At 48.0% G+C, this 15,234-nt stretch overlaps 1 protein-coding gene across 2 annotated transcripts in view; it reads right to left on the reverse strand.

Annotated features, from left to right (window-relative positions):
* The window catches only part of NPEPL1 (aminopeptidase like 1), a 215,229-nt gene that overhangs the window by 60,303 nt on the left and 139,692 nt on the right, over positions 1 to 15,234 (reverse strand). For both annotated transcript variants that reach the window (XM_069651058.1, XM_069651059.1), the window contains exons 8-9: positions 9,346 to 9,446; positions 8,485 to 8,608 (exon numbers count right to left, since the gene is read on the reverse strand). In XM_069651058.1, coding sequence (XP_069507159.1) covers positions 8,485 to 8,608; positions 9,346 to 9,446 — 225 coding nt within the window. The remainder of the gene's footprint in view (positions 1 to 8,484; positions 8,609 to 9,345; positions 9,447 to 15,234) is intronic.

Here is a 15,234-nt window from a genome sequence, read left to right on the forward strand (position 1 = left end):
TGCTTGCTCTCTGTGGCGGTAAGGATCAAGTTGAACACCCTTTTCATCGTCCACAAGGCTTTCTGGGGCCTGGGACACCACTACCTCCAACTCTCTCTTCCTAAACTTCTCCCTTCTTGCGCTCATGCACTTCCAATTTGAGGGTCAGATGCTTTTTCAAGCAGAGATTTGGGGGCAGACCTCCCTCTTCGGCTGGGGCCTCCCTCTGGCCACGCCTCACTGCCTCTCTCAAACTTGAGCAGAACCCGGTTCTGGAAACAACTCAAGACCTTTCTTTTTGCTTCCACTTGCTTTCTTCCTCTCCCCTGCTAATGCTCCACGCACTGATCACCTGGCTACCCTCTGAACTCGGGCCTAGGCTCCTGCATGTCCAGTTGCCCTTGCACTGCCTCCGGGCTCCCCTGGGACTTATGGTCTGTATCTGCATGCAACTGTAGAGTCCCTTCTCTCTGCACTTATTAGCCACTCAATGGCTGCACGAGTTACCTGCACTCCGCCCGACCCCTCAGCACTTGTATTGTATATTTATATAGCGCCTATACACCAAAAGAGTTTCAAAGTGCTCAAGGAGGGTGGGAACAAGGGGAAAAACAACAGTCGCTCAGAGCCCATGAAGTTCTGAGACGATAATAGTCTGCACATAGTAAGTGCGTAAAATACATTTAACAGTTGAGACACAGCAAATGGGCCTAACGGCGATTCTGCAGTTTTACCAGTGCAATTAAGGTGAGAAGACAAGGGAGAACAGACATACGATCAGCAGGCACGTTGCATTTTGGGTCGTGTAAGTACATAGGTGGTCACCCGGAGGGGGAGTTCCAAGTGCATCCAATCAGCTGAGACTGGGGTAAGTACAGAGAGAGCCACTCTTGGGTTATTTTAAGTGTAGTGGGGGTGGGTGGAGGTAGGGCCATGAGGCAAGTGCGCGAGAGGACTGGCGGAGGTGCCCGGGACGGGTGAGACTCTGAGGTACACCAGGCGGCCAGTCAGAAAGCTATAGCGAAGGAAGAGGAGAAGAGGAAGGTCTTGAGGTGTTTCCAGAACTTAAAACTGTCAGGCTCAAGACAGAGCAGAGGGTGGCAGGGAGGCAATTGCAGAGGGAGGCACCTGCTGAGGATAGTATCTCCCTCCAAATCTCTGCTTGGAGAACCGGCTAACTCACAGAAGGCTGGAGGTAGATGAGCAGAGGGCTCAAGAGGGACAGTATTTAGGTAGGTAGGTCCCAGGCCCTAGAAAGCCTTGTGGACAATACAGGTATATGATATGATGATATGATATATGGCATTTGTAACGCGCCTATACACAAGTGTTTCAAGGCGCGACGAGGCAGGGAAGGGGGAACAAGGGGAAGACAGACGACGATCCTACTAGGCCAGGTATCATTCAGACCGCGCAAGTGCAGGGGTAGGGGAAGGGAAAAGTAAAAGGGGAAGGGGAGAGGGAGGGGGAAGTGCAGTACAAGTAAGTAGAATACAAATAAATAAATAGGGCCAGCTGGTGGCAAGTGCAAGGTAAGTGCAGACAAGTGCTGGGAAGGGGGGGCTGTAGGGATACAGAGACAGTCCCGCAGTGCAGGGGATGCCAGGGAGGCAGTGCAAGTGGAGAGTGGCTGGGCCCAGGACCGAGGTCGGTGAGAGTGGCCCAGTTGCAGATTCAGTGCAATTTCAGTGTAGAATTTAGCAGGGGAGAGGGACCGAGAAAGCAGAAGCAAAGAGGAAGGTTTTGAGGTGCTTCCGGAACCGGAGATGGTTCTCCTCAAGTTTCAGGGAGGCAGGAAGGCTGTTCCAGAGGGAGGCCCCTGCCGCGGAGAGAGATCTACCCCCAGCTCGTTGCTTTGAGAAGCGGCTGACCCTGAGGGAGTTGGAGACAGATGAGCGAAGGGCTCGGGAAGGAAGATATTTAGGAAGAGCGAGTTGAAGGTATTTTGGCCCCAGGCCCCAGAAGGCCTTGTGGATAATGCAGAGGGTTTTGAACTTAATCCTCGTAGCCACTGGGAGCCAGTGTAGAGATTTCAGTCCTGGAGAGATACAGTCCCTGGGCTTGAGGCCAAGGACAAGTCTCGCAGTTCTGTTCTGGATGAGTTGCAGAGAGCGGGGAGTGGAGGCAGGCAGATTAAGATAGAGGCTGTTACAGTAATCATGCTTCGAGAGAACCAGGGCTCGGGAGACAGTGAGCTTCTGGGGGAAGGAGAGGAAGGGAAGAATACCTCTGAGGAGGTGCAGCTGGTAGTGTGACTTATTAGAGACGTCAGATATGTGAGGAGAGAAGGAGAGTGTAGAGTCGAAGATGACCCCCGAGGTTTTTAGCCTTGCAGGTAGGAGCAGGAAGAGGGCCAAGAGAGGCCGGCCAGAGAGCTGCAGGGAAGGAGGGAGTGGGTGTGCCGATGAGTAGAATCTCAGTCTTACTGGCATTAAGGCAGAGGTCATTGGCGGCACACCATTCCTGGATAGCAGACAGACAGTCAGAGATGAGGGAAGGAGAGGAGGAGGCCGAGGGTAGCCTGAAAATGAGCTGGGTATCGTCCGCATAGCACTGAAAGTTGGGGCAGAGGGCGGCGATGCAGTGGGCAAGGAGTGATAGATACTGGTTGAAAAGCCAGGGAGAGAGATTAGATCCCTGGGGAACACCACAGGTGGAGAAGAAGACGTCAGAGAGGAAGGACCCAAGTTGGACCTGGGAGGGTCGATTGGAAAGGAAAGATGTCAGCCACGCCAGAGCCTGACCAGTGATACCCAGGTTATCACGGAGACGGTTGAGCGGGATGGCATGGTTGACAGTATCAAAGGCAGAAGAGAGATCGAGCAAAATGAGAACACAAGGAGTGTTAGAGTCAAGGTTGGAGAGCAAGTCTTCACGGATGTTCAGGAGAGCAGTTTCCGTGCTTCTGGCAGCTCTGAAGCCAGACTGATGGTCATGAAGGCTACCAACAGATTCAGCATGGAGGTTAAGCTGGGAGATGGCCAGTTTCTCCAGGAGCTTGCCCAGGAAGGGAGTGATGGAGATTGGGCGATAGTTAGCCGGGCAGGAGGGGTCGGAAGAGGGTTTCTTAAGAAGATGGTGCACAAGGGAGTGCTTGAGGGGGGATGGGAAGACTCCAGAGGCGAAGGAGTGGTTGCACAAATCAGCCAGGGCGGGAGCCAGGGAGTCGATGTGGTCCTCGATAGTTTTGGAGGAACAGGGGTGAACCTGTTTAGACGAGACTTTCATAGATCGGACTTGTCTGGAGACCTCGTCAGCAGAAAAAAGGGGAAAGGCAGAGAAGGAGGGAGGAGGGGTGGCTGCAGAAGGGCCAGAGGAAGAGCCGGGAAGAGAGGGAGGGAGGTGATAGGAGGAGAGTGAGGACAGGATGTCCTGAGTTTTAGAGATGAAGTGAGAGGCCAGTGCCGTGCAGAGGGCCTGGGAGGGGACAGGAGAGGTAGAGACTGCAGCAGGGTTGGCAAGCTCCTTGCAGATTTTAAAGAGTTCAGCCGAGTTGTTAGATGCCGCAGAGATGCGGGCTTGGATAAGGGCTCTCTTCTTGATGAGAACGGAGAGACGGTATTGCCTTTGGAGCAGGCGGCAGGCCAGTTTGTCAGAGGATGAACACGAAGCACGCCATTTCCTCTCTGCCACCCTGCACTTGCGTTTAAGGGTGACGAGATCCGAGTCATACCAGGAGTTACATTTGGCTTTGGGCTTCAGGCGGATTCTCATGACAGGGGCAAGGATATCAAGAGTATCAGATATAGCAGAGTGGAGCATGGAGAGGGCTGTAACAGGGTGGGAGTCAGCCGAAGGAGGGGGAGGGGGGCGAGAAGGTGGCAGCGAAAGCCTCAACTGACACGCGCTTCATGGGTCGGATGGCCGAGAAGGTGGGTGGCGATGAGGAGGGTGGCTTTGCCTGAGGGGTAGGGAGGGTGAGGTGGGAGGATAGGAGAAAGTGATCACTCCAGGAGAGAGGAATGGAGGGAGGGACGGAGAGGGGAAGGTCAGAAGAGATCAGAGCATCAAGAGTGTGCCCTGCAGAATGAGTAGGCCCAGACGGGAGAATAGAGAGTGAGAGAGAGTCGCAGAGGTCACGAAAGAGTCCAAGGGGGACAGGAGGCATCCAGGTGGATGTTGAAGTCACCAAGAAAGAGGAGTTGAGTGGTAGCGGACAGGAGTGAGGAGGAAAGGTCAGCCCACTCAGAGAGGAAGGAGGAAATTTGACCAGGTGGCCGATAGATAGTAGACACGGTAAGGGAATGGCTGGGAGAGAGAGAGAGTCGGCAGACAAGACATTCAAAAGAGGAGTAGGTCTGCGTAGGAATGACAGTGGCAGGAATCCACTCAGGGAAGATAAGGGCAACACCCCCCCAGCACGGTTAGGCCTGGGCACGGAGAGGATCATGTAACCATCAGGTAGGAGTGTGTCAAAACTAGTGACAGAGCTGGCTGTGAACCATGTCTCAGTGAGACCGAGGACGTCAAGGTCCTGTTCCTCAAGAAGGCGACAGATATCAGAGGAATGCTTGATGGCAGAGCGAGAGTTAAGAGTGGCAATGTGGAGGCAGTTGCCAACCTTGAAGGACTTCCGGGGAGGGGTACAGATCAGAGGTACGCCCTGCGGAGGTGAAGGAGCACGAGAGGGGGCAGGGAGGGAGGGAGGGTAGAGGCAAGGTAGACGAGGACAGAGGAGGGAGGACAGCAGGAGAGGAAAGGAAGTTGATGAGGCGTGGGAAGCGTCTATCAAAGAGGTGAAGGTTGGCCTGAGGACCTTGGACCAAGACGGTCCCATTAGCGTAGACATTAATGATGGCCTTAGAGGAGTGGAAGGAGGCCAAGAGGACATCCCAACGGGTGCCACCATTAATGGGAGAAGAGGAAAAAGGAGAGAGCACGGAGACCATATGAAGAGTCCATAGGTCAGGCGAAGGCACGAAAAAGAGGACGTCAGTGAGAGTTTCCTTAGAGTAGGCACTAGTGTAGGTGTCAGCAATAGGGAGGCCTGGGTTGGAGACCAGGATGTCCTTTTTAAACCTTTTCCTACCAGATTTAGTGAGGAGAGCCGGATAGTCAATAGAGAAGCAGTTAGAGAAGATAGGCGAGATAGAGAGCACCATGGAGTAGGAGGGGGTGGCGGGGGGGAGGACAGACGATGCGAGAGCACGCAGACAGGAAGAGAGCGGTAAGCACAGGTTACCACATTTTCAGAACAGACAACGGTATGCGAATTAGGAACACAGTGGTGGGGCCACCTAAGTTTGAGAGTCCTGCGGGGGGGGGGAGAAAAACCCTAGTTTACCACATATTCAGAACAGACAACGGTATGCGAATTAGGTACACAGTGGTGGGTCACCTAAGTTTGAGAGTCCTGCGGGGGGAGAAAAACCCTAGTTTACCACATTTTCAGAACAGACAACGGTATGCAAATTAGGTACACAGTGGTGGGGCCACCTAAGTTTGAGAGTCCTGCGGGGGGAGAAAAAACCCTAGTTTACCACATCTTCAGAACAGACAACGGTATGCGAATTAGGTACACAGTGGTGGGGCCACCTAAGTTTGAGAGTCCTGCGGGGGGAGAAAAAACCCTAGTTTACCACATTTTCAGAACAGACAACGGTATGCGAATTAGGTACACAGTGGTGGGGCCACCTCAGTTTGAGAGTCCTGCGGGGGGAGAAAAAACCCTAGTTTACCACATTTTCAGAACAGACAACGGTATGCGAATTAGGTACACAGTGGTGGGGCCACCTAAGTTTGAGAGTCCTGCGGGGGGAGAAAAACCCTAGTTTACCACATTTTCAGAACAGACAACGGTATGCGAATTAGGTACACAGTGGTGGGGCCACCCAAGTTTGAGAGTCCTGCGGGGGGAGAAAAACCCTAGTTTACCACAACTGTGACACAGTGAGGTGAGGACAACAAGCAAGTGCAATGGCCAGGTGTAGGTGGGGTTGGCTGGGCGAGGAAGGGGATAGCAAGTACTGGCACCAAGGGTCTTGACCTTGATTCTTGTAGCCATGGGAGCCAGTGAAGATATTTCAGCGCCGGAGAGATGCGGTCCCTGGGCTCGAGGCCAAGGAGAAGTCTTGCGGTTCTGTTTTGGATAAGTTGCAGGGGGCGTAGGGCAGCAGGGAGGTTGAGGAAGAGGCTCTTGCAACAGTTCAACCTAGCGAGAACCAAGGCTCTGGAGACAGTAAGGCGCTGGGGGAAGGTGAAAAAAGGAAGAGTACCTCGGAGGAGGTGTAGCTGATAGTTAGACTATTTAGAGATGTCAGAAATGTGAGAGGAGAAGGAGAGAGTGCAGTCGAAGATGACAGAGGTTTTTTGCCTCGCAGGTTGGGTGCGGGCGCATGGCCAAGGGAGGCAGGCCAGAGCGAAAGTGGGAAAGCGGGAGCACGGGTCCCAACTTCTCCCCTTCCACTTCTCTGGACTTGCACGATCTGAATGACAAAAGGCCTAGTAAGATCGTTTTGCCCTCCCACTGTTTCCCCCTCCTTGTCTTGTCGCGCCTAGAAACACTACAGGTGCGTTATAAATGCCATATCAATAAAGCTGCATTGACCAGGATGAACCAGTGAGGTAATCAGCCTCACCATTTATAAGGGTGTTGGGATTTTCCACTTTGGAGGGCGAGGAGGAGGAGTTTGTCCTCCTTTAGGAAAATCCCTATGGTGGTTTGCCAGATAAGGTTAGGCGACTATGCATTTTACTATTTGCAAATAAGGCCAACATACACTGGCTGACTTCTAGAACTCTGACAATATCTAGGGCCCGGAGGAGGAGGGAGGGTTGTGGGTTGCAGAGTACAACTTTGCTATAGCCTTATTTAATTTCCTGCAGCATTATAGTATTGACTTTCCGGACTTGTCTCTATGTTGATATTCCACCTTTTGTAAGCCAGTCTAGTTTCTTTGCCCTTTCAGAAAAAGAGGAGACTGCCCGCCTCTCTCTAAAAGCAGGGGCTACAAGATGTTCGATAATGTGAGGAATCGCATAAAAGAAAGTCAATAAGATGCTTGACCTTGGAGTGATTTAACATTCCACAAGTCCATGGGCTAGCCCAGTTGTTTAAGTACCAACGGCAGCAACTAAGGAACTTAGATTCTGCGTGGCCTGTAGGGCATTAAATGCAGTTGCCAAGACTGATGCCCATCTGATGTGTTTTCCATTCTGCTTTAAATGTCCTTTAGTTGTGTCTTTTATTCACCTTTAGCCATATTGCCAAACATACAGAGTTAATATCACATATGTATGTTTGTATGGCGCCAATAGGCCTCGGGAGTCAAAAAGAGCTACTGGTAACTGCTGTAAATAGCTCCAGCAGTTTCAAACCCTGCTCTCTCAGAGCACCAAATCACAAAATGTACGAGTTCCCATCTTTCACATAAATAGAACTCCATAACAAACAAATTAGACTTTTTAGGACCATTTTGGGTGGTGGGTTAAAAAACAAAACATGCAGTCTTAATGAACACAATGTGAATGAATTGTAAAAAGAGGGCTTGATGTGCAAGCAGCAATTACTTGTAAAATAGGAAGTGTGACGTGTAATGAGGATTGCAGCATACAACTTAAGCAGTGTTACGTTGATCATCTAAGATAAATGCTTTGGAACACAAAATATAATTTGCAATCTAGCATGCAGAAGATACAATATGTGTACCAAATATGTAGGACTTAGTCAATCACATCTAGACTTTCAGGAGACATGAGCTGGATTTCCATGTTGAGCTGTTAGGAATATATCGTATAGACTGTATATGCGTTCTGAAAAATTCATTTAATGCTGGAGGAACATCGGACTTTCTGAAACTGCTGGAAGAAGGCTTTATTTAATACCACATTTTATTTGTATTAGCACAATCAGAAGAGCAAGAGGTTAAATGGTGGCCTTCACCACTTTTGACAGTTTCAAAATGTAGTATTCCGTTTGTGGAAAGAGAACAAACAGCACCACCTGACAAATGGTGGCAAATGTTGAATTAAATTTATGTGGAGAAAAATACATATGCAGTCCAACTCGGCACGTCATAATCTACACTATACGGAAGCTACTTGATGAATTGATGAGATTTTATGCAGGAGGTAGTAGTGATAGTGTAAATCGACTGCCTGTTGATTTTTTTCCAAATTCATTTGTTTTCACTTTTATAACTGACGTTGAAGAATGTTCTTGTGATATTTTTTAATCTGCAAGACAGCACTTTGAATATAAAAAAAAAAAAATAATAGGATACGGTCAGTATCCATGTCACCAAATCGCTATACGAAGGCAATAAAAGAAAAAGAGTGCCAAAGTAGGAAAGAACATTTAGCTTAATTAGTACTAAGATGTGTGGCATTTGTAATAAGTACTGAAGTAGATAACACAAACATACCTTTGTTCAACATAAAACGATCACCTAACTAAATCAAATTAGTGGAAAAACTCATAATTCAAGCCACTTGCTTACATGTGCTTCCTAACTAATATGAAGACAATAGTCTAAACTCTGAAAAGCAAAAAAAAACAAATATTACCTGAGCGCCAGTGAGTGTGGCCATGTCCAGGATAATGTCTGCGGCCAAATCCTTGCAGGCATAGGCAACTCCATCGGCTAGCACTAACCGGCCTTCTGCATCAGTGTTGTTTATTTCTACAGTTCTGGGCGAGGCACCGGAAGAATGGAAAACTCCAATGAGCAAAGTACCAAGAAACCAGGCCCCAGTCATCAAACACAGACTGGTGAGTTAAGTAAATGTTGCACAATGGACATGCTGGAGTGATATTGGCAATGCCAGATAAAACACAAACAGGGATTGAAGAGGAGGATTGCCTCAAGCCTAGCAGTACATTTGTCACAACTCCCGCTATTTTCCCCACACATGTTTGCAGATGACTTGGACCCACGCAGATTCAATATTTCTGCTAACCATACCATAGATCTGGTTCATTGTAGAAAATATGCTCAAAGAGCATTGTTATGCATCTCCAAAAAAGTTCTGAAAATGTACTTTCTTTACTACACACAAATCTAGATCAATAGCCAAAGATCAATTTAAATATCTTTATCAACTAAAGTACAGAACTGTTTCTGAAAGTGCCTACATTAATGCTTTTAATAAATAAATCATATTCATGCAGACTTGTATCATGGTTTAGGCGGGACTCAGTTTTAGAAACTATTCTTAGAACCCTTGCATTTAAATTCTTTACACATGTAATAAGTGAAATTACTCAAGCACGTCAATTAAATGTTTCCTTACACAGCAAACCAGGTGTTACTGTGGTCTAAATATGTACAAATTGGGGCACCCCTCCCACCTCCTACACCTCTTCCGAAGTGGAATATTTGCAGTAAATAACATTCACAATATTAGATAAAGGGGAGACGTCCTTACTTTCCAGAGTAAAGCACATGAATATCATCTGGTCTTGTTGCCTTGGGTCCAACAGAATTTTCAGCCAAACAAAACAAGGCATGAAGATTATCCTTAAAGCCCTGGAGCATTGAAAGAAGGTGGGTTAGAAAAGCCTATAGCAACTAAAGACCAACAACCACAGGAATCTTTTGGACCCCATTCACAATGCTGTTCAATCTGGGAATTGCAGGATCGACAAAATGCATAGGAGACTTTTCAAACAAGGCGTATGAGGGAAGCAGCTCTTAGTCAACCAGAATAAAGCACCAAGACCCCCTGACTGCTGGTGTAACTACTCTGCAGAGTGAAGCTCCCATTATGGTACAGACATGCAGATAGTGTACACCACCACCAACCTCGTTTGTTTTAATGAGATGAAGCAGTTTAATGTTTGTGTTGTAGACTGGACCTAGACATTCTTCACCCGGCTCAATGGAGCATGTTTGTGGGCCTGACCAAATAGTTATCTTGCTCTGCGCTACAGGCTCAGTGTGTACCTAAAGTGAACATTTATACACTGTGTTGGCTGGAAGTTAGCAGAAAGATTCCACAGAGTGAGAAGCAATGTCTGGGTTTGAATACTGGAAAAAGCTGCATGTATGTTTTTTTTTTTTAATGTATTGTGTTAGTTAGGAAGGTTGCTCCTGGGCCTGTGTTCAGGAGCACACTCCAAAAAAGTATACAAAAATACTTTAGCTTTCCTGGATTCACCTAGCGGTAACCGTGATCGAACAGTCAAGGTGCACTCTCATTAGGGTATCAATAATACAGTACAAAGTTTTACTTTAAATGAAGGACTGTCGACACAGATTTAGGCAAATAAAGCAGACCAGATTACAAGAAAGCAATGCAGGTTCAGAGAGTTTTGGAGTATTCATAGGGCTTTACACTACATCTCTGGCCAATCCCCAGGTGAAGGAGAGTTATCATTTTGATGCTTCATCCCCTCTCCTAGTGAGACCCCCCAGCACTTTTTGCTCGACTTCTGTGCCTTTCTTTCCCCTTCAATCCTCAATGAGTGGAGCCTTTTTCCTCTCATTCATTCTTGTGGGCTCTGTCTTTTGGAACTCTATTCTTTGTATTCTACCTGTACCACAGAGTCGGTCTGCTCCATAGCTCTTAAAGGCATCTGTGTTGGGGACTGTTAGGGTCCTCCTTTAAGATTCTATTCCTGTATCCTCAAGTAACTACATTTGTTAAGGATAGAGAGATACTTGGTATCTCTCCCAAAACTAGTCTGAGAGATTGGCACACAATACCTTCAGTCGGGTGCCAAAGGGATACCTAGTATCCCCTTCTGCTCCTGTGACTTTTTAGTCACAGACAAGCATCTAGTTATGGCTGGTGGAAGTGGACCCGTTCTACCAATTATTGTGTATTATTTGTACCGCATGCTAGGTCCATAGTCTCAGTAGTGCCAAACGCCCCTTCCTGTAAAATGCTGAGAGAGATTGGTGTGTGTGCTGGAACTGTATAAAAAGGTGAGGCTTCTGGAGTGCAAAGCAAGTCGATCAATGGAAATAGAAGTTTTTTCTATGTGACAGAGGAGCTCAAAGAGGACGACTCCTTCACTTTGGCTGGTGGGAACAACCAGTCCCAAGATGAACTTTGAAACGAGCCATCTCCCGAGGTCGAAGGAGCTTACATAGCTGCAGAACCCCAATACCAGGAGACCTGCTGCACATTTCGAGTGCATTGTCGTGGATAGGCCAATTCCGTCCAAATCTTTACTGAACCCGTAAGGACACTCCAGAGATCTGATCAAACTCGCCCAGACACCCTCACCAGAGTGTGGGACTGCAGAAAGCGAAGACAATTGACTGAACAATCCGTGTCCTTTGTTGGTGCTACAGAAAAGGCATCAAAACCACAGAGTAAACCAAGAAGTTGCTGAAGATCGTGCCACAGGTCCACCCTCGGGACAGCTGCTGAGAGATCCCATCCATTGTCCTGCCTTTAGTCACCAGACCAAGGAATCCGGTGGTCAGGTCCAGACCTGCAACATCGCGGAGCATCCAGCACGAACATTTTAGTCTAACCGAAGGCACTGTGAGGAAAAAGATATTGCTTACCCGATTCCAAGAAGACACTTCAGAGCGTTGAAGTGCATGTAGAGGTGTCCAGGGCAACCCGCTCTTATCTCAGACCCAAGCCGCCGCTTGTGTCCCACTCGAGTCCGACTTAAGGTCTCCCTTGTTAGTTAACTTGCTGCTTCAATAACACTAGAAACGAAACTGAAAGAAATCCACAGGAACTCGTAATTCGCTGCTTGTTAAGACTTAAAGTCCTCTCCGAACTACCTTTAGCTAGGGTTGCGTTTTTGGACTTAAAAGACTTACTAGGCGAAGAAACTCTAGAACCTTGAACTAAGCTTATGTTACAATAACTAACCGTTTTCCTCCCTTTAAGTGACTTTACTGCATGTGTTTGCAGAGTAAATGTATTACTGTATAAACCATTTAAAACAGCATAAGTGCAAAATTTCCGAAAATACGATAACATTGTCTTTTCCCTTTCCAGCATTGCTACAAATGTTACCACGAACAAACACAAAAGTGAAAGTGCCCTTTGAAGTGTATTATCAAGTAATTCTAAGTGTTCTAGTATAAAAGTCTGAAGTATTTAAAGAGATTCTGGTGTAAATATAATCACTATATACTTTATATAACTATGTGTAAGTACTTTGTTGTGCCCGTCTAGCTACGATTCACTGTACTTACCTACAGCTCACATCTTCCTCTTAAGATAAGCCTGACTGCTCTGCCTCTCTACCAAGGTCCAGAGCTGGTACAGACTGATAAGAGTTGGGGATTTACAAACCACTGGGATAGCTTACTAAAGTCTTACTGCCAGTCGAACTTTAGGGAAACTCCCATAATACCAGGCACCTCTTTCTATCCAACTATGCAACTATGTCCAATAGTCACTAGACCAGGGATATGGCCTCAACATGCCCTGACTCCTCCCAGATTGCAATGTGGCCAATGGACATGGCCTTTGGTCCACTTCATAGCGGATAACAAAATAGTACCGCTCCTACCGGAAGCATGTGCTGCTGATGCCTTTGATCTGAACACATTAACACAGACGGGCAGTTGGAGACAAGAAGCAAACACCCGCTTATCTGTTACTCTTGTTTTTTAAATTGGGTAGATTTGCCTAATTTTAATTTTTAAATAACTAACTTCTATATAGGCAAATAAATATGGTTTGCTTAATTTCGAGCACTAAATTTCACAGCTGCCAATAAAGTAACAAATGTACAAAAGTCATCAAAAAGAAATTAATTGGGTTTCGGATTCCAATAACTCCATTGGCCATTCTATTGCAATTTTGTTATGATCAGTCGACCCAGTCTGAGAGAAGTACAGGTTCTGCTTCTGATTAATGTGTAAAATCCAGGAGGTGAAACATGATTCTTTAAATGGTAAGGGACAGAGAAACAAGTACAGTTGTCTAGAAATATTTGTGTTATGGAAGGGTGTGGACTCACGACTGAATTACAAGACAGCTCTTCACATATTTAAAAAAAGCTAACTGGAATACTGAGCGTACTATCGCTGCGACGGGTATCTTGCTTTGAGTGGAGGAAGGGTCCTCCAATCCCAGACAAATGAAACTACAATTCATGAATCAAGGGGTTACAATCAAATGTATGCTTTCAAAAACATTTTAAAGCTTTGTTTCCCAAAGAAGTGGAGGACCAAAGGAAGCCATCGCTGTGCAAGTGCTCCCCCCTCCCCCCCTTAATAACCCAGCAATATACTTTCTGAGTGTAAAGCAATACATATTCAGCACAAGGGTTGTCCTTAATCTGCAGTTCAGATTTCACGCAAAGGGACCTTATCGGCTCTCTGCCAATCAAGCTTATGTTGGGCTTCAAAAAACAGGCATTAGTGATAATGCCCATCTACTAGGAACCCCTTTCAACCACAGTGAAAGATAAAAAATAAGTACTAAACATCCAGGTCCAGGACGAGCTCTGCAGCCTGGCGAGAGGCACAGAAGGTAACTGGAAGCTGCAGCGGGGCAGGTGGAGCACGGCAAAGGGCCAGAGAAGTGACCGGTCCAGAGTGTTGATGGCTTAGGAAGGGGGACTGCTGGCGGCGGCTAGGATGGCGGAGGCGGCTCAGAAAAGAGGAGGGTCCGGACGACCCAGGGAGATTGCTGGCAGTGGTGTAGTCTGGTTTCTGACCCGGCATGGAAGGCCGGTATCAGAGGTAAATGGGGCAAGCTGGGTGTGGTCAGGCCAGGGGTTACCCGAAGGCAGGGAGCCCACCCAGAAGCATGGTCGGGTCCAGGAGGACCCAACTCCCCCCCCCCCCCCCTTTTCACTGCAAACCGTTAGAAGCTGGGAAGAGGGCAATAGGGGATGGTGGTGCCCCCTCTGAAGTCACGCAGGACATAGGGCACCTAAAAGAAACTGGGGCTCCTGCGTGAGGCGTAGGACCCCGCGCTATACAGGAAAAGGAAGGGGAGAGTCCAGAACAAGGCAGAGGCAGCCAGTGGGACAATCAGTTGAAATGGCTAAAGAAAAGGGGGAAAAAGGACAAGCTCCAGGGCAAAATAGACTCATACACTGTGTCCCCCAAAGAGGTGTCAGCAGGGACAGAGAAGGTGCAACTTGAAGTGCAGGAGGTGAGGCAGTCGACCCAGTCAGCGCAAGAAATATTACAAGCCAGAGATTCAAAATCCTCCTTGGTGCTATAGGAGAATACATGGGTTCCTCAGGCAGGACACGCGCAACATATTCTCCAGAGTGGGGGAAGCCGAACAAAGAATATCGGAAGTAGAAGACCCGATAGGCCCCATGAAGAAAGACATCACATATCTTAAGAAAAGAACGAATACCCTGGAAGAGAGAGTGGAGGACATCAGGAAGGGAAAGGGCATGCAGAAATAGGGAACATGTTACTTACCTGTAACTGTTGTTCTCCAGCATGGGTCTGGCATGGATTCACATGCTCATGAATATTCCCCGTCGTCAGCCTGGGAATCCTCGGTAAAGAAATAAATCAGTATCAGTTTCGTTTCTGATCTGTCATTCTTAGTAGTAACCAATCACTGGTCTCTGGGTCATACTGCCCCCAACCAATGACCACCCTCTCCCTAAGCCCCTCCCCTGGCAGCCATCCTCAGATTTGGTAGCACGTAAAGTGGCAGTAGGACCAAGTGAAGAGCCGCAGAGGGGAACGTGGGAGGGTTCGCATGTGAATCCATGCCAGACCCATACTGGAGAACAACAGTTACAGGTAAGTAACTTGTTCCTTCTCCAGCATGGGGTCTGGCTTGGATTCACATGCTCATGAATATAAGAATTCATAGCAGTATACACATGCACAACCACGGGAGGTGGCAAGGCTCAACATTAAGCATCTCTTACCTCCTCACCAGGCCCACCTTCAGGCGAACAGGTAGCGCAGCACTGCTTGGCTGACTCTGGACTCCTCCCTGGAATCACGGTCGACGCAGTAGAATCTCGTGAAGGTGTGCGTCGACCTCCACGTAGCAGCCCTGCAGATGTCCAGCAGGGGCACACCAGATAGGAACGCTGTGGTAGCAGCGATCGCTCTGGTCGAATGGGCTCTCGGACGGCTGGGCAACGGTGGGTTTGCCCACCGGTGACTGTGCATGATGCAGCCGGAGAGCCATCTGGAAATGGAAGCCTTCGAGAGGGCCTTCCCTTGGTTCACAGGTCCAAAGTTCACAAACAACTGGGATGTCTTCCGAAAACTCTTTGTGCGGTCCACGTAGAACTTCAGCGCTCTAGCTACATCCAGAGAGTGCAAAGTCCTCTCGGCCGGCGACGAAGGCGACAGGAAGAAAACCGGTAACACCAAGGGCTCGTTAAGGTGGAAGTCCGACGGA

This window comes from Ambystoma mexicanum, chromosome 3p (genome assembly GCF_040938575.1).
Source record: "Ambystoma mexicanum isolate Mex_15411 chromosome 3p, UKY_AmexF1_1, whole genome shotgun sequence".
NCBI lineage: Eukaryota > Metazoa > Chordata > Amphibia > Caudata > Ambystomatidae > Ambystoma > Ambystoma mexicanum.